Source organism: Diadema setosum, chromosome 11 (assembly GCF_964275005.1).
Source record: "Diadema setosum chromosome 11, eeDiaSeto1, whole genome shotgun sequence".
NCBI lineage: Eukaryota > Metazoa > Echinodermata > Echinoidea > Diadematoida > Diadematidae > Diadema > Diadema setosum.
In genome coordinates this window covers 20,236,529-20,264,053 of record NC_092695.1, presented here as the reverse complement: position 1 = coordinate 20,264,053, position 27,525 = coordinate 20,236,529, and the positions used below count along the sequence as shown (strand labels likewise).

The window sequence follows — 27,525 nt, the reverse complement described above, 5'->3', positions numbered from 1 at the left end:
TTGTTTTAATTGTCCGATTCAAATCATACTGTGCTCAATTACTTAGTTCAATTGACTTTGTATTTCATTTAAGTATGAAAAAGAAATTCGGAAATAAAATCAAAATCAAATCAAATACTGGTTTTATATAATTGAGTCAAGGGGGGTATTACTATGAGTCATTCTTGGTATGATAACATACCTTATTTGACTTAACATTTTATGTATACAGTTTATACATCACTTAGATAACACCCTAGGGTTTTTTTTATTCATTGTGGTCATTATTGTGTGTGTGTGTGTGTGTGTGTGTGAAAAAGTCAGTTACAATCTTGTTTTTATATAGACGTGATGTGTTTGTGCATGTGTAAAGCAATGCTTTTCTGTTGTCAGTCCATTGGGATGAAGAACATTTTGAGTTTAACTTTCGAACAGGGAGCTATAGATTTGCGACGCAGACGTTTAAAACGACGATTGCATTGGCCGTTCTCTCTCCCTGCGTCGTGTTGAACAGTAGCTTTGGAGGTGCAGCCTATACAAAGTAAAATGGCGCCCCAATTTCTGCCAGTAGCTCTCTGCGTCGTGAATTTGAGCGGAGGCTTAAATGGTACAGAATCGTCGTGAACACTCAGACGACGCAAGATCGATTTTGATAAGCGATCTTGCGCATGCGCAGAACAGTTTTTCTTTTTTTATTCCTATGAACATCTGTATCGCAAGTCTAAAGCTCGCTGTTGTCAAATAAAGAAGGTCAATGACCGTATTTTTACCTGGCCCAAGCCAAATGCAACACATTACTTGCATTGTTACGCATGACAGTTGTGGATCCGTAGAATTGTGATAACTGTGTCCAGGTGTCACTGTGTCCAGGTGTCACTACAAAATCGCATTGAACTGTACAGTCGACGACTCATTCTCTGTAAAGTGCAAGGTCCTTTTATTGTTAAAAATCATATAATCAGATAAAAAGTCTGGTACATTGTAGTGCTCTATCTAAAACTCTGGCGTGGTACACCCCCAAGATTCAAAATATTGAATCATTTTTCATTTTTTGTTTTGTTAGACTGTACTAGAAAGAGCTGTCCGAAGTACCTCCTCAATCCCCTCTTCCGTTTCTTTTGTACAGCGTGTAGGCATTCTCTCTCTTTCTTTCTTTCCTTTCTTCATTTAATTTCGTTTTTGCCCAATTCCTTTCAATCGTATCCCCCTCAGTTTAGTCATGCCATGTTGTTGTGTCTCTGTTGTTTGTTCCATTTTGTCGTAATTATTTTTGTGTTATGTACTTGTAATTACAGTAAGTATTTTTGAAGGAATTCTTGAGTGCTCCGTGGTCCACAATCTACAAGCATTGCTTTTTAGTGGATCTCTCAGTTCTTTTTTCCTGTCTAAACATAACTTTGTATTTCCAGTATGTATGCATATATTTATTAGTTTGTTGACTATCGTTTATTTTTCGTATGTCTATGATAGAATTCTTGATTTACTTTGTGTTATGTTTTGTTGAAAGAAAAATGAGAATGAAAAAATAAATGAATTGAATTGAATTGAATTGAATTGAATTGAATTGAATTGAATTGAATTGAACTGAGAATATCTTACCTGAACAGTCTGGCCATGGCATCTGAGCTGGTGTATCGGTTGATGCGGAGAGCCACCTCCCCTGGCTACAGTTGTAATATCGTTCCGGTAACTCCACAAATCTGTACTTCCTGTTGCAAAACATCTTGCAAATTTGTCCCCCGAGTTGCTGGGTGCAGGCTACGATTCCGTTGAGTGGTGGCGGAAAGGGTTGGCATGAGTAATCTGAGGTTGCATGGAACAAGAACCTGGGCGATGGATCTCAAAGTCTAACACAAACTTAATGATAAGTAAGCGTATTACTTATGATCAATACACATGTAGCTCACGTGTGTGTGTTCGATTGTGTGTGTTTGATTTCAGATTAGAGAAGAATCCTCTAATAACTACAGATGAATTCGACTTTAGAGCACTGTTTAATGGTCTGGCGGCCATAAAACACTGGGGGGGGGGGGGGGGGAGAGATTCCAAAGAAGAACCAAAACACTTTCAATGGATTATACAATGAGCCAGGTGCGTTGCTATGTCAGTGCTCAAATTAATATTTTTTTTTTTGATGGGGGGGGGGGGGTCAGGAATTCTTAAAGCCCCCCCCCCCATTAGAAATTTTTGAATTGGACTACAGTATATTAAAATGTAAATTATCTTGATATCCTGTGGAGTGCGTGTTCACCGATTTCTAGAAAATATTATATGTTGCTATCGATTGCAAACAGCAGTCCTGTCGTCAACTTTAATATCTTCAGTATACTCATTTTGCTTTTCTACGAAACTTGAATCTTATGCAGCCTGAACCCAACTTATTTCTGATAAATATTAATATAACATTTATTTATATCCAGCTTACAGGTTAGCATGTGCAGAAAAAATTATGGTTAGATTTCAGAACGCGGGCAACTGTAAAATAATGGTAATGATAATGATAATGATAATGATAATGATATAGAAAATAATGATGATTAAGCCATATGGGTTTATGTATGATATTCAACTGTAAAGACATTGCATTGGTCAAAAGGTTGTTAAGTACTGCAATAAATTTCATTTACCCGTGACTCTCACGGTAAACTCGCACGTCTCATTGTTTTGAGACGGATCAGTTGCCGTGTATATGATCTCATGCTCGCCAATTGGAAAAGCTGAGCCGGAAGCGTTCTCAGGAGGGGTGATGGTCACGGTACCGGAATTGTCTTCAAACACTGGGTCATTCCAAGTGACGTTGACAGTGGGCAACGCAGTCTGCTCGTTGATGTCATCTGAACAGTTCTGAACTCTGGGGTTTTCTTGATCTGTGTTAACATCGGTACGGGAAAGATTACGAAGTTAACCCACGACTTTTGATGAATAATAAAACAACGGAACAACTACGACAACGCCATTGGCTATATAGTATATACATGAAATAGCAATTGATACATCTAAAAAGATCCTTGCTACCCAATTGGTCAACTGCTCATCATGTGATTTTCGCTAAAAGGAACTATTACATGCTTACATTTTCTTCTTCCCCTTGTTGGATAGAGCATCACATCCAGTACACCTCGTGTTAAATTTTCAATGATCGTAACCATTTGCTACATTGTATTATATAAAGATAATTCCACGAATGTGTTCAACACAGCGTTATTCCTAGAACCTGTTGCGCGAAGGAAATATTTCATTGAACCTGGAATTCGACCTAGATTACAAACGTTGTAGGCTGCATTAACAAATAATAATTCAGGTTCACATAAATTATAACCCAATCAGAGCAGAATTGTGTTGTAAACCTGTATCTCTACTGGAATAATCTTTGATCATTAGATCTTACTTGTTACTAGCTTAGATGAACTATTGAAAGTCTTTGGAACAGCTGACATCGGAATGAATAATTCGTAACTATTGGGATTTCACCTATAGCGGCGGCTTTCTCTGCAGACTTTTTTTCTTCTTCTGGCAATTCCATTGTTCGATATCTGTCAGTCATTACTGGCAGAAAACAATTTAAAAGAAGGAAGATTTTGACAAGCACAATAAGTGATACACTGATAGCGTATCGCCTAATGAATATCTTTGAAAACAGTTCGTTGGTATAGCTCATCACCTAATGAATATCTTTGAAAGCAATTCGTTGGGATAGCTCGTAGGACTGGCCATTTGGTTTACCGTTACATGGAAATGTTTTGCTTCTTACATGTCGAGCGTCAGGCAGCTGCTTGACTCCTCTCCTCTTCTATACCTTTATCTGCTGCTTTAGGCCAACTTCTTCATCTTGTTACCAAATTATGTGATATACTACACTGACCTTCCTGGACAAATTTCATTGGAAATTGTGACCTGGTTGTGCCACATTTTGTGAAACTGATGTTTAATTTTGGCCTTCTTGGGATTCTACTTGAAGTGGGACTCCATTCCCCACACACAAACTCTGCCTAGTCAGCCGTGCAAAGGGAGCCTACAGAGTCACCAACTTGACAATGGAAGTTGTGCCCTGAACAATAAATGTCATGACCTGGGTATTTTCACTAATTCTGCTGTACGTACGTGTCCTCGCAAGAACAAGTGCTATCTCATCGATATCATTTTATATTATACTGCAATTACACCACGGATAATAGAGAACTTCTTTATCCAGGGTAGGCCTCTTCAGAGTTGCCCCACTGCTCTAGAAGAGGGCCCTATCATTATTATTACCCTAATGTTGCCAGGTACCCGTTAAATACACTTAGGTCAAGCAAGAGGGACACGGTGGGTAAAAACAACTTGTCCAAAGACGTAAACACTGGGCGGGAATCGAACTCGCGTCCTCCGATTGGAGTCGGGAGCTTATTCACTATGCCACAGCGCTCCCATATGAGTTTCTGTTACAATCTTTAAGCTACAATGGATTACTTGATAAAACGTGAAGAATACAATCCTGATTGCGAATACACACTTTGAGTGACAACTCGTCACCTGTAATCTCCACTGTGAAGTTACACTGGGCAGTGAGCCCCGCCATGTCAGTCGCAACGTACGTTACGACAGTGGGCCCGATATGGAAGTGGTGCGGCGGGTTGTGGCTTCCGACAAGACCAGGCTTTACGCCGCTATTGTCTGTTGGCACTGGTACCGTCCAGTTTACTTCTCGTGTCGACATTAAGTCATCGGTGGTATCATTGATACTGCTGGGGCACATCACTTCAGGGAACAAGTTATCTGTCGATGAAAACAAAATGATGGAAACACATTACAAACCTCGCAATTGGCTGAAAGACAAACGTTAAAAAAATCCCTGTCGTGATCAACGTGGGTTGTACAGGGATGTGCAAAAATACTCTCCTGGGAATTAAAATACTCTCTGCCAGTCCCTGTCAATAAATACGTTGACTGACGTGGAGAGCAATGAGGGAACGAATAAAAAATTCTATTCATCCATCCATCCATCCATCAATCAATCAGTCAATCAACCAATCAATCAATCGATCAATCAATCAGTCAGTCAATCCATCATTCCACCAATCAATGAATCATTAAACCAATCAATATTATGCATGTTGGTTAATCAATCAAACGATTCATTGATCTATCAATCAATCAACCACTATCTCAAAAGTCTTACCTTCACAGGACATCGGAGGAATGCTAGACCAAGTTCCATTCGCAAGACACGTCGTGTTGATGAAGGCCTCTCCAGTGCCGTTCAGTGTGTAGCCGGTCTGACAACCATAGGAACAATCTTGACCGTACTTGGGAGAGCTCTGGCAGACCACTGGTCTAATGGTCATCGGAGATGTAACCGTGAGCCCTTGGCAGGATATCTCTGAGAGAAAGGGGGTGGGGATAGAAAAGATGGAATAAGGCATGTATTGCCTGGTGGATATAGGGCGAAATCATGCGTGAAGGGCTGGCTAAATCCTTGATATACAAGTCCAGGCAATGACGCAAGTACTGATTATTACCTGGATAGCAAGTTCCCTTAGAGAACTGAAAAAAGGTGGTTAGACCCTTACCTACTCTGTCATGGTGTTTTACTCCTTGCATACTTATGTATTATTTTAACATCTTTATTTTTTTTCTCAATTTTATTTCCACATTTTACATTGAAATGTATCATTTATTCTGCTGACAATCGATCTATATTATCCATCAAATTTGTACACCTGGCTAAAAAGATTATGTGAGAATAAATTACATTACTACTGGACACTAGACCTGGTGTAGATTCGAACTTAAGTCCAGTGGTCATCGAACAATAGATGCACAAAGCATAATATTAGCAATCTCCATTTCCTGAAAAGGGTTGTTTAAATTCTATCATTAAGTACTGCATCAGCCATGAACCCTAACATATAGAAAACAAAAAAGGACATGGCCTAAATGCACTGTGTAGGCGTTTGACTTCTAGAAAAAAAAAAGTGCAAAAAATGATCAAAATCGGATAAGAAATAAGGAAATGATTGACATTCTGAAATTTCACAATTTTTCAAAAAGCACTTCTTGACCAATTGTTATGAATATTCAAATCAGCAAGTTGATGATGTCATGTTCTCACAGTTTCTTATTCATTTCGTATACAGAAATGACAAAAATCTCATATTTCGGCAGTATGAATTAAAAACTTGCCTTAAAACCACCCAAAATAGAAAAGAACGAATGTTACCTCTGATATATTTTGGTATGGGAATATGCTTTTACCTATATCAGCTAAAAATCAGCTAAAAATAACTTTTTTTCTGAATTTCATATATAACATACAAAAAAAAAAATCATCATCAACTAGCTCATGTGAACATTCATGAAGACTGGTCAAGAAATGTTTTCCAAAAAAAAGAAAGAAATTTCACAATGTCATATCTTCCTTATTTTTTATCCGATTTTTGCGATTTTGGGAACATTCTTTTAGGGAATTTAGTTCTTTCTTTTGAAGCTTAGTCACTTTGGGTTGGATTTCCTCTTAATACTACAACTACTACCAACAGAGGTCATAAGTATCGCTTCTTACTTTGGCAAGCACCAAGCTGGCTGTCCCATTCGGCAGTGGTAGAAGGGACCGTCTCCCGACAGGTGGTCGTATTGACTCCTGAAGCCTCCAGCTGGTACCCTTCGTCACACCTCAGGGTACACACTGTCCCGATGCTATTATCATTCGTGTCGCAGTCACTTTCACCGTCCTCCGGCTCGGGCAAGTTGCTGCAAGTAACTTCTGCTCACGTTTTACCACATAAAAATAGTTGCCGAAGATAAAATGAACGAATCGAATAATTGTTAAAGGTCTGTTCTTTGATGCCGTACTCATGGGAAATTTTGAAAATATATTACAAAAGGACGCACATTTGCTCGAAATGCCGGCAAGGAATTCCAACGGAATGGTGATTCTTCCGACTTGAAGTCAAAATTTAGAGTGTCGGGACAGTTTTTGAATTATTATAAGGTGTGAGAATTTCTAACCTGAACACAAATGAATAAACACCTGACAAACGGGATCCTATCTGACCTCTATATTATGATATTACAACTGTACTACCTGACGCTAGATTCAACAATCTCATGTATTTATAATTAGTGCTCAACGAAAACAAAAAACAAAATGTGGAATAATGACAAGTTAATTTCATCTTTAGTATGCCACAACTATCGTAAAGAATCATCTTCAAAGGTGCACTCACTCTCACACGTCGGGGGCGTGGCCGACCAGTCCCCAGTTTCCAGGCAACGGGAACTCGTGTCTGCACCCACGATGCGGTATCCCTGTTTGCACTGAAACATACAGTTGCTGCCGAATGTGTTCTGGCAGTCGGGGGGTATCATCATTATGGACGTGTCGTTGACGGTAGCATTGAACGCTGGGCACTCAACAGCTGAGCAGAAAACATTTTGATAAGAAAAAAAAAAAGAATATTATCTTACAAAATCTCCCATCATACTAAGCATAATTATCACAACGTCTGACTAATTCACTGGTAAGTGCTGTTTACAAGTAAGATCATATGCTTATGATCTGCGAAACAGACACTTGTGTGTGCAATATCTAAGCACAAATTACAAGACAATAATAAAATTTGTTTATTTCAAAGCAGATAAACAAGTACTTAATGTTATCATGCTTTAATATTTTTCTTTCATAATTGGTATCTCTTTCACTAAATATGACATTATTCGTGATTTAGCTGATGAAAGGCCTCAGGCAAAGTAGCAGTGTCATGAGTTTGCATCTCAATGTTTTGGAGTAGAAGAGTCGGTCGGTGATCAAGATGAATTTTAGAAGAACAAATCAAATCAAAAGTTTCATTATTGATTTCTATCAGCAAAGTCGGGCAAAGAAATAGAATGTCTAAAACCTGAAAAGTTTCACATCTGTTAATTATATGATGCAAATGATATAAAGTCATTATCTCACATTTTTTGGTTAAACGAAACCACGCCTCTATGAGTCCCTCCTACTCATCCACACAAGTTATTACTGTGAAAACAGTACATTACTGTGGACACTTTTGAATACTTGTGTGAAAACCAATAGAAGACTAAAGGAGCGTTGGCTGTATCACCTCATCGAATCTGTATACACTGCTGCAACCAGTGTCATTTCATTAACATGCAAAAAAACAAAACAAAACAAAAACAAACTTGAAATTCGACCACTTTCTGAATTTCTGTATCCGGTATCGATAAAATTTCACTTAGTTATCTTTGTGTGATGTAATCCTCATGATCAAGTACATTTAAACATGGTATCGATTTGCAATTCAATCCCGTTGTTTACGGTTTAATCCTCTGTGTGCTCTAAGTGTCGATTGACAATGAAAACCGCATGACGTTGTGCTCACTGTTCAAAATCCCTGGCACAGAAAAGGTTACTTAAGGCTATGGTCGCACATAAGCGAAGACCGGTCTCCGATCCTTCTACGGCCTCTGCACTCATTGGTTGACAGTTGGCTGTCACATGTCATAAAATACATTTTCCCCCTTTAAGGTAACAAAATGGTTGTCAGCGAACGGTTTTGGTCGGCTTGAGGTTTGTGCTGCATCGAAAACTTTCTGCCTACGAAACCGGAGGGCAAAACGTCTTTTTTGTAATCTTTAATTGGTCGTTAAAAGATCTGCAACCAGATGCCGACTGGTTAATAACCTCGTTATGACTGGTCTGCAGTGATTTCTGGCCCTTGTCATGAAGAAGTTTGGCCGGCAACCAAATAAAATTTGCGAAGTGGTTGCCTACCAGATTACATGCAAAATTTATAACAATTACTCCTGAATTTTTTTTTTTTTTTTAGAGAGTCTGTGTCCACGTGCCTACAAATTTGTATTCCATTAATAATGGTTACCTAGCCCCAAACGAAAATTAGCAATTAATCGGCGGCCAATTTTTTTTTCCCTTAAGTCGCCGACCAGTTGCCAACCATTTACAAACCTTTCTGATAGCAGTCGCCCATTCATCGTCAATTTGTTTTTGTTGGAAAACCAGTCGCAAAGCGCTCTCCAACCGGTCGTCAAATACTTTGCAAATGGTAGGCAACCGGTAGGCAGCCTGTCGATCAAAAATATTGGAATGTGGTCCCCGATTGGTTGTCGATAGTCGCCAGAAATGTTTGGTTGCTTGAGGTCGGCGACAAGTCTTCGCGAACATTGACCATGCCCTAACATGTATAATCGTGATGAAAAAGAGTTTCCAAATCTAAAACCATCGATTTGTAAAATTATAGTTGCTATAATGAAAAACCTCACGTTGGCAGCTGCTTCCGTTAACACCGGTGTTCTCTACGTAACCCGGGTCACACTCGCAGTCCATGCTGTCCGTGCTGGTCGTGGAGACTGTCGAGGAGTGGGCTGGACAAGAGGTACACGGATGGTTGCCATACGACGACTTGTACGTACCCTGCGGGCAAACTAAAGAGAGCGCCACCATCTGTTATCAGTCTTAAAACTCTTAAAACAGTAGACCGGTTCTGTGACGCATTCACATCTTGTGCATGCTTTGTAGCGTGTGTTCACAAAATCTGAACTTAACAACCACAAAGCTTGCAGGAGGCTTGCCCTACCCAGCAACAACTAAATAAGTTCCTGCCTACGAAATTCAGAGAGAGAGGGGGAGAAGGTGAATGAAATGCTTCATTACGAAGCTAAAGGAAAAGAAACATCCACAAATATAACTTTTTACACACGGTCTATTGAAGAGGGTCAGCAGAAGTAAAATAATGAAGATGAGAAGAAGAAAAAAACAATGAAGATAGTGATTGCAATCATATCGATTGTCTGTTTGATTTACACGAATCTCGTAATGCTCAAGCGCCCAACTGTAATAGTGATTATGGTTACCCCGGACCTCTCCTACAGTGATTTGTAGCAAGGCTGCCACTTGGAAATCAGATTTTTGCTGCGTATCTATTGTCGCGCTTAGTAGTAGTAGTGGTAGTAGAAGTAGAAGTAGTAGTAGTAGTAGTAGTAGTAGTAGTAGTAGTAGTAGTATTAGTAGTAGTAGTAATAGTTAGTAGTAGTAGTAGTAGTAGTAGTAGTAGTAGTAGTACATGTAGTAGTAATAGTAGGCCTAGTAGTAGTACTTTGTAGTACATGACTGTAGTTGTTGTTGTAGCAATAGAAGTCGAAGTTATAGTAACAGTCCATCACTCTTTACACAATTAACCCATTCCATACTGAATTTTGAAATCTCCAATAATGGAGCTGATACACAGGCCACAAGATTCCCGTATGGAACGGGTTAAGCAACAATGATCATTACAAGTATCGACAGAAGGAGGGAGGGCAGTGTGGTTGAAGGGTCTTACACAAAGACGTGCAGAACGGATTATGTTTATGGTATCGAGCTTACCCCTACAGTTAGAACTTGACGCACAGATATAATTCAGTCAGACAGACAAATGTTCACCAATTGCTTTTCTCTTTTTTCCCTTGGAAAATAACTAAAACTCTAGTCATACTTTGGATGTTCGTTTCTTTATTTTGAAAATATTATTAGGATTAGGTTAATTATCTCTTGGCCCTTCTAAATTAACGTATAAGTTCTGATCTATTTATTGTCAGAGGCATTCTTAGATATTACGAAAACATTGTGAAGAGTTTGACTGCAAAACGAGTTAAGCGTCATTTTCTAACATCCTAAAGTGAGCCCAACATCGGATGGAGCAAAATAAAACCTTTGCAGTGATAGGCTTTCCTCACTTGTTACAGGTGTATATAACAAGAAAAATCTTGAAGTTAAGATTGAAAATGCCCCATGTTTTCTGATTAATTTTTTCATTAACTAGTACCTTTAATCGCAAATATCTCAAATCAACAAAAATGGAGTTAATTCGTTTTTGCGATCAAACTCGTCACATGCAGGGTTTCAAGCATTTGTTTCTACTACCTTTACAGCTAAAGCCGTCCCCAGTGTATCCAGGTTCGCAGGTGCATGCGATTGAGCCGCTCTTGGTAGCGCACGAACACGCAGCATTCTGTCCACAACAGTTCCCCATGCCGTCACACTGAGTTGTGTCGTTATTATAACACTTTGCTATGTCCACCTGTTCGTAGAGGGCGTTGTTATCCTTGACATCTTTGGAGAAGCGTTAAAAAAAAAAATAAGTCAAAGGGCCATATCAGACAATTCATATAATTTCACATCGTGTAGTACAAAAGTCGATAGTGCCATGTACAAATTCTTTGAATTTATTGTGGTCCTTGAGAAGATAAATCAATACTCTAAAACAACCAAAATCATTATAACACTGAACAAGGATGATGACAAGGGAGGCTCAAATTTTCCAGTATTTAAATGTAGCAATGTAATTCCATTCATACCACTTGTTTAACAAGTTGACCTGTGTAGAATTTATATTCTCTTCCTCTTTTTTTTTTCTGCTTCCTTGAGCAATCGATCATGTGAAGTTGCTGTGACATCATCCTTGATAAGTGTGGGTATGAATTTGCGTGTGGTTATGAATTTTGTAATCATTCTTATCCTCATCCAGTCACTAAAACACAGTACCCAGTCTAACCAATTCATAGATGTTCAAACGCAAAAAAAAAGTCTTATTATTATCTTAAAGTCTCCGTTAAGAAGATCATAAATGCAGAGAATTCTAGTTGGCCATGCTTGTATGATATATTTTTGGGGTAAACGGTTCTTGAACAGTCAATATAAATATGCAAATGCCAAAGCTATCATGTCATTCTCTCACAACTTACCATTATAATTTGCACATAAAATTGTGAAATTTCCTGTTTTTCATTCAAACGCAATAATGCCCGAGGCTCAAATCCTCATATATCTAATTGATCACTATTCTGAAGTTATTCAACCAGGAATAACGTCATGTTTCAGACTTCAATAACAGAAACATTGAATTTTCGTCTTTTTTTTTTTTTTGGTACAAGATCAATGCAAAATTGTGAGGGTATGACATAGTTAGCTTACTTATTTCCATATTCATACCCACTGTACAAGAACTGTTTAGGAGAAATTATCAAATCTTCAAAATTTCATAACTTCCTTATTTTTCATCCAATTTCAGTCAAATTTTTACCGTTCAAGTCATACTCTTTTTATCAGTTTAACTTATATTTGGACTGGATTTTCTATTTAAGCCAGGACTATAACAAATGATGTGTTAAGATTCTCTTTCCCATTGATCAGGTTTGGACCACTGCTGGTGAAGGCAGAGTCTTCGATTAAAGCACGATTATAATTCTTTATGGAACTGGAAAAAAAAAATGAAAATCACACTGACATTTGAAACCATCATAATGAATTCAAGGGTATAATCAAGAAGAAAGAACACCTTGCTTGACCGCCGAACCAAACGAATTGATGTCGCCGAAATCTGTGAGCCAGAACACGTACTCGTATGATGTCGCAATGCTTTCCAGTTCGAAACTACTCACAGTAGTTCCCAGTCCGATTGAGAAAATGACCACGCCTCCCCCTTTGAGCTGATCGGCGACGGGGCCGGGTCGTTTGCCCTCAGTGGACACACCGTCGGTCAGCAGAATAATGACTCTGATATGAGACAAGATTGCAGAAAGTGCAAGGAAGGACATGGTCATCGTGTGGTATATATATATCTTCTCTTTTGGTCACATTTTCCTGGCCCAAATCAAAGTGTCTGTGCCATAACTTTGCTATGGTATATATCATATATGTTTGCATTCTAAAATTATAGTAAGTACTATTCATAGTATGTTTGTATCATCAGCATTATATATCAATGGACAAATATACAATGGCATATAGATGAATTTAATATGAATATATTTTATTGGTATAACAAATTGGTGCTGTCGTTGATTTGTTTGCAGTGTTCCACGTCTTACAAGCTTAGCTTTCTAGTGGAACACTGTTTTCCGTCGTTATGATTACTCACTTTTTTGTTAATATGTGTACATTGTCTCTTTTTTATGACATCATTCGCGCATATACTTTATATTGTAGACAAATCGACAACTTTGTATCGCTTTGAATCATGTCTTCTTGTTCTTTTTTGATGATGGAAATAAACAAACTATTGAATTGAATTGAATTGAATTGTATGCAGCTCAAACGTCATTGTTTAGAAACTAATGATAAATTTGCATAAAATCTTCCCCGTCATTATTTTACAGGAGGGCGATTGCCTATAGAACTTTGCTTTTGCTATAATTATATTTGCTTTGATTTCTGAATTTTCACAAAGTGAATAAGACGCAACGAACAATTTTCCAAGATTAATCATACAGTGGACAAAGGATTAATATTATGTATAATCAGGTACCAATCATAGAATATAATGTAGGCTACGTAAATTGTAGTTATACACGAACAAATGGAAAATCGTTATTCATTCGATCAAGTTATTAGGAACAAATTGTAGGAGATCACCATCTTAAGATGAAGCTTGATTTTAATGAGACCCCCCCCCCCAAAAAAAAAAAAAAATACGTATGATTTACTTATCGTTACAAATCATTTAATGACGCGATGGGGTGATTAAAGAATACATTGGTGAGTTAGTGCGCGTGTGTAAGGTTACAGTTTTACCAAGAGTCTATTTTGTTATCATTACAATTGTTTTTTTTTAATTCTACGTGGATCTATTAATCAATCTTATGTTTGTAGACATGTAAAAAAGAATGTGAAAGTAAGTGTGTGTGTGTGAATGTGCGTGTGTAGATGTTAGCTATGCGTCTATGAAATGTATAATGTGTGTGTGTGTGTGTGTGTGTGCGCGCGCATATCAATGTATGTACTTAAGTCATGAAACATTTTGGCAGAGAAAGCTGTCTATAACGTGACTGACGCACCACCCATGAACGAATTTATATTACAACTCTTTTCATCATCAAAAAAAAGAAAAGAAAAGAAAAAAGGCCTATGTTTCCACGAAGAACAAAAGAACAAACCCCAAACATTGATGTAATCTTTCGCCGGGTCGACGATCTGCCATTATACTCGATGCAACTGTTGTAAACGCTGGACTCTAAACGCTTTCTATAGGTGTGGTTCCGATAATTTAACCAATGAGCAATAAGCACTGAGCGCAAGCAGATCATACACAACAGGAGAGAAAAAAAAACCCCATGAAAGTCGTGCATGGAAATTATATACACAACAAATTCCATAAACGACACTGATTTTCCTCTTTTGTTTGCTCTTTGTGTGTGTGTGTGTGTGTGTTAGATATTGGCCATGTGTTGGGGATATCAATTTGCAAATCTATTCAATGCCGTAACTATATCAAAGTAATGATAAAGAGTCTTGTATAGCTCGGAAGTCCTCTAGGGGAACTGGAACAATAATTCCAACAGGTCATGGTCTTCCTTCGATCACGGAAGAGAATATTCGAAAAGGGACGTAGAGAGACCTCGAACAGCAGCCCCATGCACTCATCAAGACCACTTTGAATGGATGGAATAATTCTGGTTGAGACGGGGACTTAGTTTAAACTTCGTTGTGAGTTAATTAGAAACTGCTTATATGAAATATTAAAGAGCATACGATTCCAGCAGGAAACTAGAAGTTTCATAGATGAGAATCGGTTTTCAAACGGCTGAGATATCCAAAAGCAAAGTAAAAAAAAAAAAATGGTCCCAATAAAAGGTGGGATCTACTTTTTATTAGAACCTCTTTGTTTATGATATCTCAACCATTTCAAAACCAATTTTCTTCAAATATCTTCAAGGTTCAAACTTTTTGGTGAGATGATCACTTGAGGGTATGTGTACTTTTCATCAAGATTAAATTTTGCGACATTCTCTTCATTATTTTCTTTGTATCGTTGTCCATACGTGACTTAATGAACTGTAGATGTATTCTCATCCATCAGGGCGCTGCACCAAACTTTAAAAAAGAAATCATATTTTCAACGGCTTGTCAGACTCTCCTCAAACTTCGCGGAGGTGTTCTACTAATATTCACACTGCATTCACTCAGTGCTCATGTTTTATTCAGATTTAAGCAAACACATGTACAAACACAGTGCACAAGATTTGTTAGTCTATTGTTGTTATTTGTTTGTATTATCTCTTGAGCATTGTAAATTATGTGTAAATTATGATTAAGTGATCATTTCATGTATTATAGACTAATGGACCGTGATGTCTTCGGAGGATTTTTTTTCCCTCAGTCACTGCCAATTGTGGTCAGTCTCTGTTATAAAGTAAACCCACATTTCCTAAGTTTAGTGCAAACACACGCACACGCACACGCATACACCACACACATACGCAAAGAACCATCACCATCAGATCACCACCACCATCAGACCCGTTACAGTTCGTTATTCCGAAGATTGGTCAATCTGATAATGAAATAAGTGTCGTTATTCCTAAGATTGGTCAATCTGAAAATGAAATAAGTTTCGTTATTCCTAAGGTTCGTTATTCAGAAGATTGGTTATTTCGAAAATTGAATAAAGTTCACGATCATTATTCCGAAGATAAAATAAGGTTTGTTATTCCGCGGGTTCGTAATTCCGAAGGTTCGTTAGTATGCAGCTTCTGATCCTTATGGGATTGGCGAATCTTAATTTCGTTTTCGTATTAAATAACATGAAAGTATAATGAATTTGTGAGGTTTAGGGTAACGAACCTTCGGAATAACGAAACGTCAGAAGAACGAACATTCGGAATAACGAAACGTCATACAGCGCGTCATTCCTTCACCCCTCTCTGCATGTTCACCTACCCCTGAGCATTTGGTCTCCCATGTCCAGCTCGTAAGACCGTCCCAGCAGTGTCCAGGGCACCGCCCGTACAGGTGGCACCCGGTGTGTACCGCACGTCGTCGAGGTCTGTGTCCAGCGTGCACTTATTCTTGGTACCGGGAGCCGAGATGTAATCTATGTAGGTGTAGATGGACTTGCAATCCGAGTACGAAATGACAGAGATACGAGTGGCGTTGGCAGACACGCTGAGAAGAGTCGAGGTCAACCGAACGAATTCAATCGCCTGTCTGTAGTGCGGCAAGCTCACGCTACCCGAGGAATCGAGTAGAAACACAAGGTTGGATTCGGTCCCCGAGCCGAAGGTGTCTTCGATCTGTTTCTTGAATGCATTCGCTTTGTCGGACAGTGTCTTAGCGTTGGATGTCGTGCTCTGACCGCCACAGGATGTAATCAGCAGATGGCAAAGGTAGGACACCACGAACACTAAGCCTCTTTTCCTCATTGTGACTTGTTAACAGTGGATAAGCTTATCATCAGTAGAGTGTCGACCGCTGCTGGATTGAGAAGGCGCTCTTTACCATCAAAATGGAATCTTTCCCAAAATAGCTCACTACACCTGATCGTACGCGATAAGGCGACTTTGAACACCCTGTCCACACACCTCCAGTTTGACGTGCCGGGATCAGAGTTTTTGAACACATTCAATCCCCTGTTGTCATGTGAGAATAACAGAAGCTTCCTCGCAAAGTGTTCACAATAACAGACTGCAGAGTACAAGTGGTCTCTGAATGTTGAATGATTTCACTAGCTACGATAATCGTTTGGATTGTCATCTGAGCTGAATATCGTTGTGTGAGCGCGAGGGGATCCTCGTCTTGAAACTGCCGAAACACGAAGAGCGATTGCACGAGAAGTATGGGACTAATCGAGTGTCATCTGGTTGATAACATACGAATCTGCGCAGATGAATCCAACTGATGTAATCTTTGCGCACTTGCATGGTAGTAGCGGTAACCCTTAATCCGCATCTGGCTTCGACCTTATCGTTTTTGTTTTCCGGGGTCGCATTGCGTTTTGCGCGGCGTTGTTTATGGGGGAGAGGAACTTCACACGTAGCCTACATACAAAATATATTCATGCACACATGTGCGCAGACACACATGAACGATCATCTCGTTTTTGTTTTTGTTTATGTTTCAGGCAACATCTATTAACAGTGTATACCCGACATTATTATATATTATACATACCCTATTTACCATTTCGTCTCTTTCTTTACTTCAGACTTCTCATTGTACGTTCATTTACTGCCAGTTTTACGGTTGCAAACAAATATAAAAAAGGTGCCCCACCCCAGAAAAAAAAAAAATCGTGCTTCAGGTTGCCAGTGGTATATATTTTGTGTGACATCGTTTTTGTGTCGCGTTTTCTTCACAGTCAGAGGGAACCCCATTCAGCCGACTCGCAGCATTGCTCTCTGTCACGATCGCGTCAGAAACAGCAGGTGAGAAGAGATATCAGCAGAAGCCTCAAATCTTCATATATGCAAGATAATGTACATGCAGTTATTATCTCTGTTGAATCAGAGAATGTCATCTTCTTGGTTCTGCTGTTGTTGATGATGATGTGGTGATGGCGATTATTGTTGTGGTGGTGGTGGTTGTGGTTGTTGTTGTGGTGGTGTTGGTGTGGTGGTTGTTGTGGTTGTTGTTGTTGTTGTTGTTGTTGTTGTTGTTGTTGTTGTTGTGATGGTGGTGGTGGTGGTGGTGGTGATGGTGGTGGTGGACGTGGGTGGTGGTGGTCGTCGTTTTTTAAGCCCGGGCTACAAAATGCTCTCAGATGGAGAAGCATGGCCCCATCGACAGCATCCATGCAATGAGTCGCAAGTCGAGGTTGGGACAAAGTGGGCCAAGTATCTTCGGGTTTGAAAAGCGGAAGTCAAGCAGAGTCATGTTGAACAAAATACCAGTACATTACAAAAAATGAATAAATAAATAAAACTAAAACACGAATGAAAATGGCAACATTTCAGTTGTCTATCATCTCTTGATTTCCTTCCTGTCGTTGAAAGTGTGTCGTCTGTTTACCTGTTTATAACCTCGAGCAGCATCAGCCACATTTTCGACCTAGGGAAAGAGTCGAGGCCGTTTCCTCACTTCCGTATTAAAGCCCTGTAAATCACTTCCTCGTTCTGTTCTATCCCGAGATACCTATAAAAACCCATAGCAAATTAGTAGGAACTTTCAAATGTCTAAAGCATTCTCATTATACATACAAGCCACCACGCAGCTAACAATTTGCAGTCTTACAATGCATTGTCATGGATTGGACAATTCAATAAGGGCAACTTGATATTGATTTCAACAGTGAGCGCCCAGTAAAGAAAAGGAAACTATTATGATATCATACCTCTTCGAGTTTTCAAGAAATAATTTTATTTGGTCATTGGAGGAACATTTCGACATCTATCAACATATATCTTTTGGTCGTAATGGGGCAGTAGCTAGTGATAGTTACTATGGAACATTTATGTACGAAAGTTGTTGTTTTTATTTATTTGTATATTTTTGAAATTTACTGTTAATAGCGGGGATGTATTCGCTTCCGCCAAGATACGAGATGTTGTCTTCAGTATATAGCAAAATAGAGGAAAGCCTTTGTTTTTTTTACCAACTTCAGAGCATGGTATGTTATATAACACACACACACACATACACACACGCATATGATTATATATATATATATATATATATATATATATATATATATATATATAAGCAAACAAGAAAAAAAAACATTCAGGCAAGTCGATTGCTGTGTCGATTATAGCACAGCATTGGGATACGAGTCTAAATGTATAATTATAATCCGCCTTTGAAATACAGTTTTGTAATATGAACAACTACAGTTGTACATGGGAAATCAACATTGCATATTTTTCATAAAGACCACATAAAACTTGCAACGATTCGGCATCATTTGGAGAAAAAAAAAAGTTGGGTTGGGGATGAAATTGCTGCACATTGATTTTCCATTTTCTAATCCGATTCTAAATCCCTCTGTTTTTAACCTCTTTATAATGATAGAAATGATTTATAAATTGGCATTGAAAAATAAAACACTTGAGGTGCTTAAACTAACACCAAGATCACGGGGGTCACTTAGTACTACAGATCTGTGAACGCATCCTCAAAACAACTAAAATTCTGGATCCATGCAGACCATGCACCGGCTCACCTTCTAAATTGATCACCTGCTCAATTACCACAACGGACCAATCATGAGAATTTTCATCCAAATTGGTTTATAATAACTTTTCGAGTAATATTTAAAAAAAAAGGTACAAACAAAAAAGTCCTCCAAAGATTATATTTTAAGGAGCCCGGCTTTGAATCTAAGATATTGTCAAGGTAAGTGTATAGAATAAGAAACATTTGGATGCCGTATACTACAATTTTGTTTGTAAATCAATAATACCATAAACACTCTATTCATACTCCCTCCCCCACAAAAAAAAAAAGAAGAAGAAGAAGAAGAGAGAGTACAATTTAATTATTATTCTTTGATATCTCGAGAGATTGAAATTACCCGTCAGAACGGCTTTGTGAAACACCCCCCTGGGGGGTGTTTCACAAAGCCGTTCTTAAAGTTAAGAAGGACTTAAGTGCGACTGGTGATCAGTTCTTGTGCTGAATTATTGAGATTCTGATAAGTATAGCACGCAAGAATTGATCACCAGTCGCACTTAAGTCCTTCTTAACTTTAAGAACGGCTTTGTGAAACACCCCCTAGGTTTGTTTTTTGTTTTTGTTTTACTTTACACCCAGATCACTTTATCTTTAACCTTTCCAGGTCTCAGGGTATCAGGATGACGGGTTACGAGGGCCGTCATCGCATGCTTCAAGAATGTTTGATTACAATTAATCACTCAGTAGACAATGTAAACGACACAGGTCGTCGCACACCTGTTGACATTTTTATTCCTTGTCTGTTGTTGTGCGTTTTGAATTCGATTGTCAAGGGTTGACAAAATAATGTACGTCCACATGTCAAAACTGTGTCCTACTTTTGCAGACTAATGTCCCCCAAAGAGAGTGACATATCGCCTGATTCGAATTCTGTTTTTCCTGCTAACATTCCTCTCGAGGGAATCTTTAAAGGATGACCCAAAAAATGATAATAAAAGAGTGAAAGGGAAATAAAAAGGGGCAAAGAAACAAAATTTTCTGGCTTAATAAGGTGAAATCTAAGAACAGAATAAAGGTTAGAAAAAAAATTAAGATATCATCGCGAAAACGACGGGTAACATTAAGACATGTCTCAAATTAATCAGTTAACAAAAGACTAATGTCTCGTTGTTCTTTGATACCTTAAATGCCATTCACATGCGATATATATTTAACCGTAGAATTTTACACAAATTTTCGATCGTAGAAATCCTTCCAAAAGGTATTGTCAAGTACGACTTTTGTTTCAAGAGCATTTTCAAAGTGAAATTCACTCTTGTTAGGATCACTACTTACAATCACTACTACGTGTTCGTACAGGAAGCAGATTTCAATTGTTAAAGGCATTTCCAGTGTCAGAAGGGAATAATTACTTTCAGTGTCAGAAGGGAATAATCACTTTCAGTGTCAGAATGGAATAATCACTTCCAGTGTCAGAAGGGAATAATTACTTTCAGTGTCAGAAGGGAATAATTACTTTCAGTGTCAGAAGGGAATAATCACTTCCAGTGTCAGAAGGGAATAATCATTTTCAGTGTCAGAAGGGAATAATCACTTTCAGTGTCAGAAGGGAATAATCACTTCCAGTGTCAGAATGGAATAATCACTTTCAGTGTCAGAATGGAATAATCACTTCTAGTGTCAGAAGGGAATAATTACTTTCAGTGTCAGAAGGGAATATTTACTTTCAGTGTCAGAAGGGAATAATCACTTTCAGTGTCAGAAGGAAATAATTTCTTTCAGTGTCAGAAGGGAATAATCACTTCCAGTGTAAGAAGGGAATAATCATTTTCAGTGTCAGAAGGGAATAATCACTTCCAGTGTCAGAATGGAATAATCACTTCCAGTGTCAGAAGGGAATAATCACTTTCAGCGTCAGAAGGGATCAATGAGCCAATGCTCCCCCAGTCAACGTGGGACTGTCGTGAAAGGAATACAAAATAGTACAGACATATGACAGTATTGATTTGAATCATATTTCCTGGTAACCTTAGTTGACGGAACACATTAGCAACAACTGGCAAAGTTTTTGTCTTGCATTCAATCAACATACTCGTATGCACACGCACAAATAGAAGCATAATCATGATAATGTGACTACTAAAAGGGACTCTCAATTTACTTTTCACATTGCTTATTTTGTAGATGATATGTTTTATGACAACATCGCAAAGTACAAAATGTACAGTGTTAAGCATGTATTTTCATTCAAGAATTACACACACGTATATAATCGCGTCAAGTAGCCTATCAACGTGATTACGTTTCACCGAATACTAAACAACATAACGAGGCATAGAATGATACAAGTGACCTTTCACTACGTGACGAAATGGTGCGAATTTAAGTTTGTAGGTGTTTTCAAGGTTAGCTTTTGTATTATAATACACATATATGTGTATTTGACTTAAAATTAGTGCAAGATAAGATGGAAATGGCGGCAAATGTTACAGGGTGTCATATTCCTACGTTTAATTGTCTTTCTCTATTCGTTAAGGGACACTTCACGGTATTTCCTACTAGTCACGAATGTTTGATTACAACCAGTTTGACAGTAAATCCGTTACTTAAATGATTCTTGTCACATAACTTGTCTCACTATGCAATTATATCATTATCTAGTGAATAATTTCCTGTGAAATGCATATCGTCACTGAGGTGGCAAGGCTTTGTATTTCAAAATTTGGTGTAAAATCACTTCTTTTTATGAATTGTCAGATAATCAGTTAAGTGATGTCCTGTCCAAATCCTAGCTGTTATACCCCAATGAATTTAAGCTACCATGGCATGTCAAAGGAAAGGCATTCCAGTTTGTTAAAGTGCTTTGGCTGCTATGTGTTTGTGTGTTTTGTTTTGTATTTTGCTCTCTTGAGCATTTAAAATTTTTGAGATACAAAGTTTAGTCGCCCAAACAGCGATATGCTTATTCATGCCTTTTTTAACCACGAAAGACAGGGAAAAAACATCGTATTTCAAAACACTTTCCCAATTAAAAAGTTATGTAAATGATTCGCGTCACTTTACAATTACATACCTATTTTTCACAACTCAAACTAAGGAAGAATTTGTCAGAATCATTTAATACAGAGCTGACAGACATCTCAAAATTCTATCGAGAATTCCCTGAAAGATACAAAACTTTTGTCATTATAAATCATCATATTTTCCCCGACTTCATTCGTCGGTAGTACGTTGTACTAAGTAACTTTTGGCTCACATCATTCTGTTTTGGTGTGATGCACATCAGTGCATAGATTACTACCAAAATATACCTCTTTCGGACACATCGTTACAGGAAATTATCATAGACAAAACAAGGTATATAATCAGTTATCTTGCCCACTCCTTTTACAGTCACATTTTATCAAACTATAGAGGAATGACAATGTATTATAATTATGTAAAAAGTGACTTTTCCAGTATATCAGAGCATGAAGCACTCTTTATTTACATATCAATGCTGTAGCGATTATAATCACGTGGTTTGCAAACGAATCCACACAGAAAACATGATTATTCTCATCTCTTGTGACACTCAAGTTACTGGAGGCTCAAATGCATCAATTGTTTGCAATAGTCTTGGACGAAGAGGTTAGTGTCCACTCGTAACAAGTAATGAAAGTTATGAATATCACTGGACGAAATCAATAGCCACATACGTACATAATATTCTCTCTCCTCTCTCCCTCTCTCTCTCTCTCTCTCTGAGTCTTACAAGAATACAAATGTACAGTATATACAATGAAGTATATATGCAAATATATGAACAGAATGGAAGTACATAGGCATTCTCAACTAGATGACTCCGTGATAAGGTAAACTTTGTAGCCTTGATACAGACCGTACCTGAATCCCCAAAGCGATCCGTTCCAATTCGCCTTAACATTCATCACTTCTCGAAGATGCACCATACTACGCATAACACACATACAATCCACATGCAAGTACAGCCATCAGTATATAAAAAAAAAAAATGCCGCATTGTGTTAGATATAATGACAAGGTGTGGTTTTGTTTAATAATTTCACGCCGCATCCATGGACCGACGTACAATACAGACTGAGCCGATTTTTCTGACAAAATGACGTCACAAGAGATTATTATTTCGTCATTGTAATGTCCTCAAGTCAAGGCATCCCGCAATGTCTCCGCATTGTTCGATCTTTGCTCACTGCGCCGGCCGCCTGGTACTTTCGACTGTGACTGCAAAGAAATATATATATATATATATAAAACGAAATAAACAAACAAATTAACAAAATGAAATTAGCTGAATGGCATTAGTCACACTGAACAGTTGAAATAAAGAACATTAAAAGAGTCGTTTGATTTGATAACTTTCTGGTATTGATGCTTGTGCGAAAGTTCGATTGATCATCAGGTCACAATTTCGGAAAAATGCACAGTTCATAGAATGTCTGAACGGCAAGTGTCAACAAGGTTCGAAAGCCCAAACTCAGCCTCCCCCCCCCCCCCCCCACCCACACACACACACACAATCTGTAGGGGGAAATCCCCATAAAATCCCGTCTCAGCCAAATATATTATATCATCCTTTAAAGTACGTTAGTCGCATAATCACATATCATACATAATGTTGTGGTAAAACAGAACGGATACATTCAAGGCTGTAGGAAGGAAAAATGTTTACAAAATAAAAACGAATGCAACAGTAAGAATCACGCGAATTCAAACAAAGTGAAAAACGTTTTGAGCCTTAGTAAGCTGGTTGGCTGTTTATATAGTTTAACGTGTATTCTATGATAATATTTATTTTTGCATTACATTAATTACTGCACACTTTTTCCATACAGTGCACTTCCCGAATCAGTGAGAGTTCAAGTTCCCCTTTCTTTCTCCGCCACAAACTTCCGACCTTTCTATCCAAACTTGGGGCACAAGGAGTTAGTTACCGTACATCTAGACTGTATGGCATGTACGGTGACTTTGCAAGCCATTTTGATTTCCATCCAAATCCATCTTTTACTGCTATAGGTGGCAGCAAAACATGCATTTCAAATAATCTTTGCTCAATCAAGGCACATAATACTTAAATATAAAGAAATACACATTGTAGGCCCTAGCTTGAATTCCCTGAGTTTTTCTTCGCGAGTGCCAGCCACACGGGAGTAATTGACAGGTCGGCATAGTGTCGCATCATGACAATAATACATTGTGTTATAGTGATACATTACGCATAAGAACCATTCATTTGAGGTTACGAAGAACCCCTGATGAAGATTTATGTGAATGTATGAGCGTGCCATTTGTGATTATCAGCAGTTGGTAGGCGAAAAGTGCATGGTGAGAAACGTCATAATCACTGATCTCTGGTAGAAGATATAACATCCTACAGCTAGGGACCCGTGATTAATGAATAGACCGGTCCGTAATTCCACTGTGCGCATGAGCAGAAAAAAAAAGTAATTTGCAATAAGCAAGCACGTTTGTTTTTAAATTCACTGAGACAAGCAAGTGTGATTTAATGATTATTCATAATACTTAGATTAAACCGGTTCTAAAATGTATTAACATTTTATGCCTGCTTTGTACACAACAGTTGACCTTAACAACCACAAAGCTTGCCGAAGGCTTGCCCTACCTAGCAACAACTAAATGAATTCCAGCTTACGGAACTTAGTGATCTGTAGCAAACAGGTCAGTGGCATTTTCCGTTACTAGACTGTAGGAAAAGAAATATCCATGAATTGTAATGAATTACAGAAACGGTCTATTGGTGCTTGGCAGCACATTACCCTGACAGCAATAAAGTGTTCATTACAGCCTAGTATTTGGCAATACTAACAGAAAAAGTCTGTCAAAGCCATTATGCCATCAATGTGAAACAGTGAAATAGATTCTTTCCCAATATTAATCGACGAGCCATTCTAGTCATCCGGTCTGCACAGGTTCATTGTTCATTCTTTGTTTGAACATATAAATTCCTTACGTCTGGTAAGATTATGTATCATGCCACTTTGACCACGAGTGACCGACGAGCCATTCTAGTCATCCGGTCTGCACAGGTTCATTGTTCATTCTTTGTTTGAACATATAAATGCCTTAAATTGTTACGTCTGGTAAGATTATGTATCATGCCACTTTGACCACGAGTGAAGTGCCTAACAAATTGAGAAAAAAAAAGAAAGGTCATGTTCCAAAATGTGCACATGAGCTAATTACGTAATGGCTTATTCACCTTCACACTGCCTGGCACTGGTGGCGCCCCTCATAGTTGTCGTGGTGCCGTCTGGACACATGAGGCACGAGGTCCGCCCGGTACTGTCCTGGTACAGACCTCGGGGACACAGCTTACAGACCGGCTGCGTGGCTGGACCGAGGTCCACGGAATACATACCACGGGGGCAGTCCACTGTAAGCGGAGGAACAACAGGACTTTTACTATTGTAACGAAATCACGCAGAATATTAAACTGGTTTACACTCATGCACTATTTAGACTATCTATAATATGATTATTACTGTGTTATGTCCAGACTCTGATTTGACAGTACTTGGTTATTGATTTCATTTCATTTCATTTCATTTTATTTTATTCTTCTTCTCTTTCCAACAGAACATAACACAGTATAAATTAGGAATCATATCACAATCGTATACATACATCTTGCAAATGATATCAAATGATACAATAATAAAGTTACATGCATGTATACGCAAAAAAATACAAGGTTATGTTTCAGTTGGAAAAAAAAAGAACTGAGAGGTCCACTAAAAAGCAAGCTTGTAGATTGTGAACCCCTCAAGAAAAATCTAATGAAATATTTATTTGCATATGCTTAGCACAAGTATAATTTAAGAATAGGCGGAACAAAATAGGAGACACACAGCAACATGACACGACTCGACAAAATAGATGGAAAAATGGAAGGAAGGAAGGAAAGAAAAAAGAGAATGCCTACACGCTGATCAAGGAAACGAAAGAGGGAAACGAAAGAGGGAATTGAAGAGGTGCTTCAAACAGCTGGTGGCTGCATACAGCCGTGCAGAGATTATGATGGCTATTTCATTATAATGTTATAATATGTGTTGTACCATAGCCGCGACTAAGGCCGAGAATGGCCTAAATCTTAGCATATATATATATATATATATATATATATATATATAATATGTATATATATATATATATATATATATATATGTATGCATATTTTATATATCATATATATATATACATATATATATATATATATATATATATATATATATATATATATATATATATATATGTATATATATATATGTATGCATATTTTATATATCATATATATATATATATATATATATATATATATATATATATATATATATATAATATGTATATATATATGTATGCATATTTTATGTATCATATATATATATATATATATATATATATATATATATAAGACAGAGGTATTGGAACAAGTTCACTCGGTTGACAGCAGGTTCATCCGTATTTATTACTACTCGGAGTTTCATGCCACCTCCATGAGGCGCAATTATCAGGCACATTATCAACATTTAGGCAATTACATTATTACATTTAGGCAATTTCATTATTACATTCGCCTCATGGAGGTGGCATGAAACTCCGAGTAGCAATAAATACGGATGAACCTGCTGTCAACCGAGTGAACTTGTTCCAGTACTTCTGTCTAAAGCTCTTCCTTTGAAGATATCGAGCACTCTTCATAGGATAGAATCACCAAGTGTATATATATATATATATATATATATATATATATATATATATATATATATATATACATATATACATATATATATATATATATATATATATATATATATATATATATATGTATATATATACATATATAGATATATTTATATATGTATATATATATATATATATATATATATATATATATATATATATATTATATTTCTCTTGGATATCAATACAATCGCATTTTGAAACACATGAAGCTATAGATCTGCACAAGCATACAGATTTGACATTCAAACTACAAACCCGGATTGAAAAAGTTCTCAACTCGGTGACTGACTAATATCCGCTTACTTATAGCTGAAGTCGAAATTAGCAAAATAGTGATTAATCACATTCGAACCACAAGAGAAAAGTTCGTCGAATTTATTTTTTTTTTTTTTGAGCTGAGGCAATTGTTACCAAAGGGAAATCAACCATAGTTCGTTGTTCGTTATGCATATCCATTTGAAAAAAAAAAGGACAAAAACAGCTTAGCTCAATGAGATTACGATCATATCAGGACAAGTTTACACATTTTATCCAAGTTTCTCCATTCGGATGCTGAAGGCTAAATCGTTTCCCGAAACTCGCATTACAGTTCCTTCCGTAATCACATAAAGTTGGCTCCAGGAAGTAATCCTGTGATACCCTAGGTAACCTCTCCTGAACTTAGACATGTTAAACATCCGGTTTTTTTTTTTTTTTTTTTTTTTTTTTACATGTCTGTTCTTTTCGCTCAACAGAAATGAAAAAAAAAGGACAACATTCAACTCAACATTTGCAAACTGCACGTACACAAGAGCAGTTCCAGTGGTAGATACCCAAGAAAGCCAAAGAATCAACCTATCTATGAGGGACTGCGTTGTTTTCACTGTTTGTGAATGTACAGTCGTTGGCATTGTGTCGCAGCC

The 27,525-nt window shown here is 37.7% G+C and overlaps 2 protein-coding genes across 2 annotated transcripts in view; both read right to left on the bottom strand.

Annotated features, from left to right (window-relative positions):
* Window positions 1-16,155, bottom strand: part of LOC140235339 (sushi, von Willebrand factor type A, EGF and pentraxin domain-containing protein 1-like) — a 43,780-nt gene extending 27,625 nt beyond the window's left edge. The window contains exons 1-11 of the mRNA XM_072315366.1: window positions 15,674-16,155; window positions 13,891-13,978; window positions 12,294-12,576; window positions 10,886-11,068; window positions 9,241-9,402; window positions 7,185-7,376; window positions 6,521-6,721; window positions 5,138-5,338; window positions 4,492-4,734; window positions 2,607-2,846; window positions 1,579-1,782 (exon numbers count right to left, since the gene is read on the bottom strand). Coding sequence (XP_072171467.1) covers window positions 1,579-1,782; window positions 2,607-2,846; window positions 4,492-4,734; window positions 5,138-5,338; window positions 6,521-6,721; window positions 7,185-7,376; window positions 9,241-9,402; window positions 10,886-11,068; window positions 12,294-12,576; window positions 13,891-13,978; window positions 15,674-16,155 — 2,479 coding nt within the window. The remainder of the gene's footprint in view (window positions 1-1,578; window positions 1,783-2,606; window positions 2,847-4,491; window positions 4,735-5,137; window positions 5,339-6,520; window positions 6,722-7,184; window positions 7,377-9,240; window positions 9,403-10,885; window positions 11,069-12,293; window positions 12,577-13,890; window positions 13,979-15,673) is intronic.
* Window positions 16,156-23,028: 6,873 nt separating this feature from the next.
* The window catches only part of LOC140234711 (uncharacterized), a 57,002-nt gene continuing 52,505 nt past the window's right edge, over window positions 23,029-27,525 (bottom strand). The window contains exons 20-21 of the mRNA XM_072314744.1: window positions 25,080-25,253; window positions 23,029-23,083 (exon numbers count right to left, since the gene is read on the bottom strand). Coding sequence (XP_072170845.1) covers window positions 23,049-23,083; window positions 25,080-25,253 — 209 coding nt within the window. The 3' untranslated portion in view covers window positions 23,029-23,048. The remainder of the gene's footprint in view (window positions 23,084-25,079; window positions 25,254-27,525) is intronic.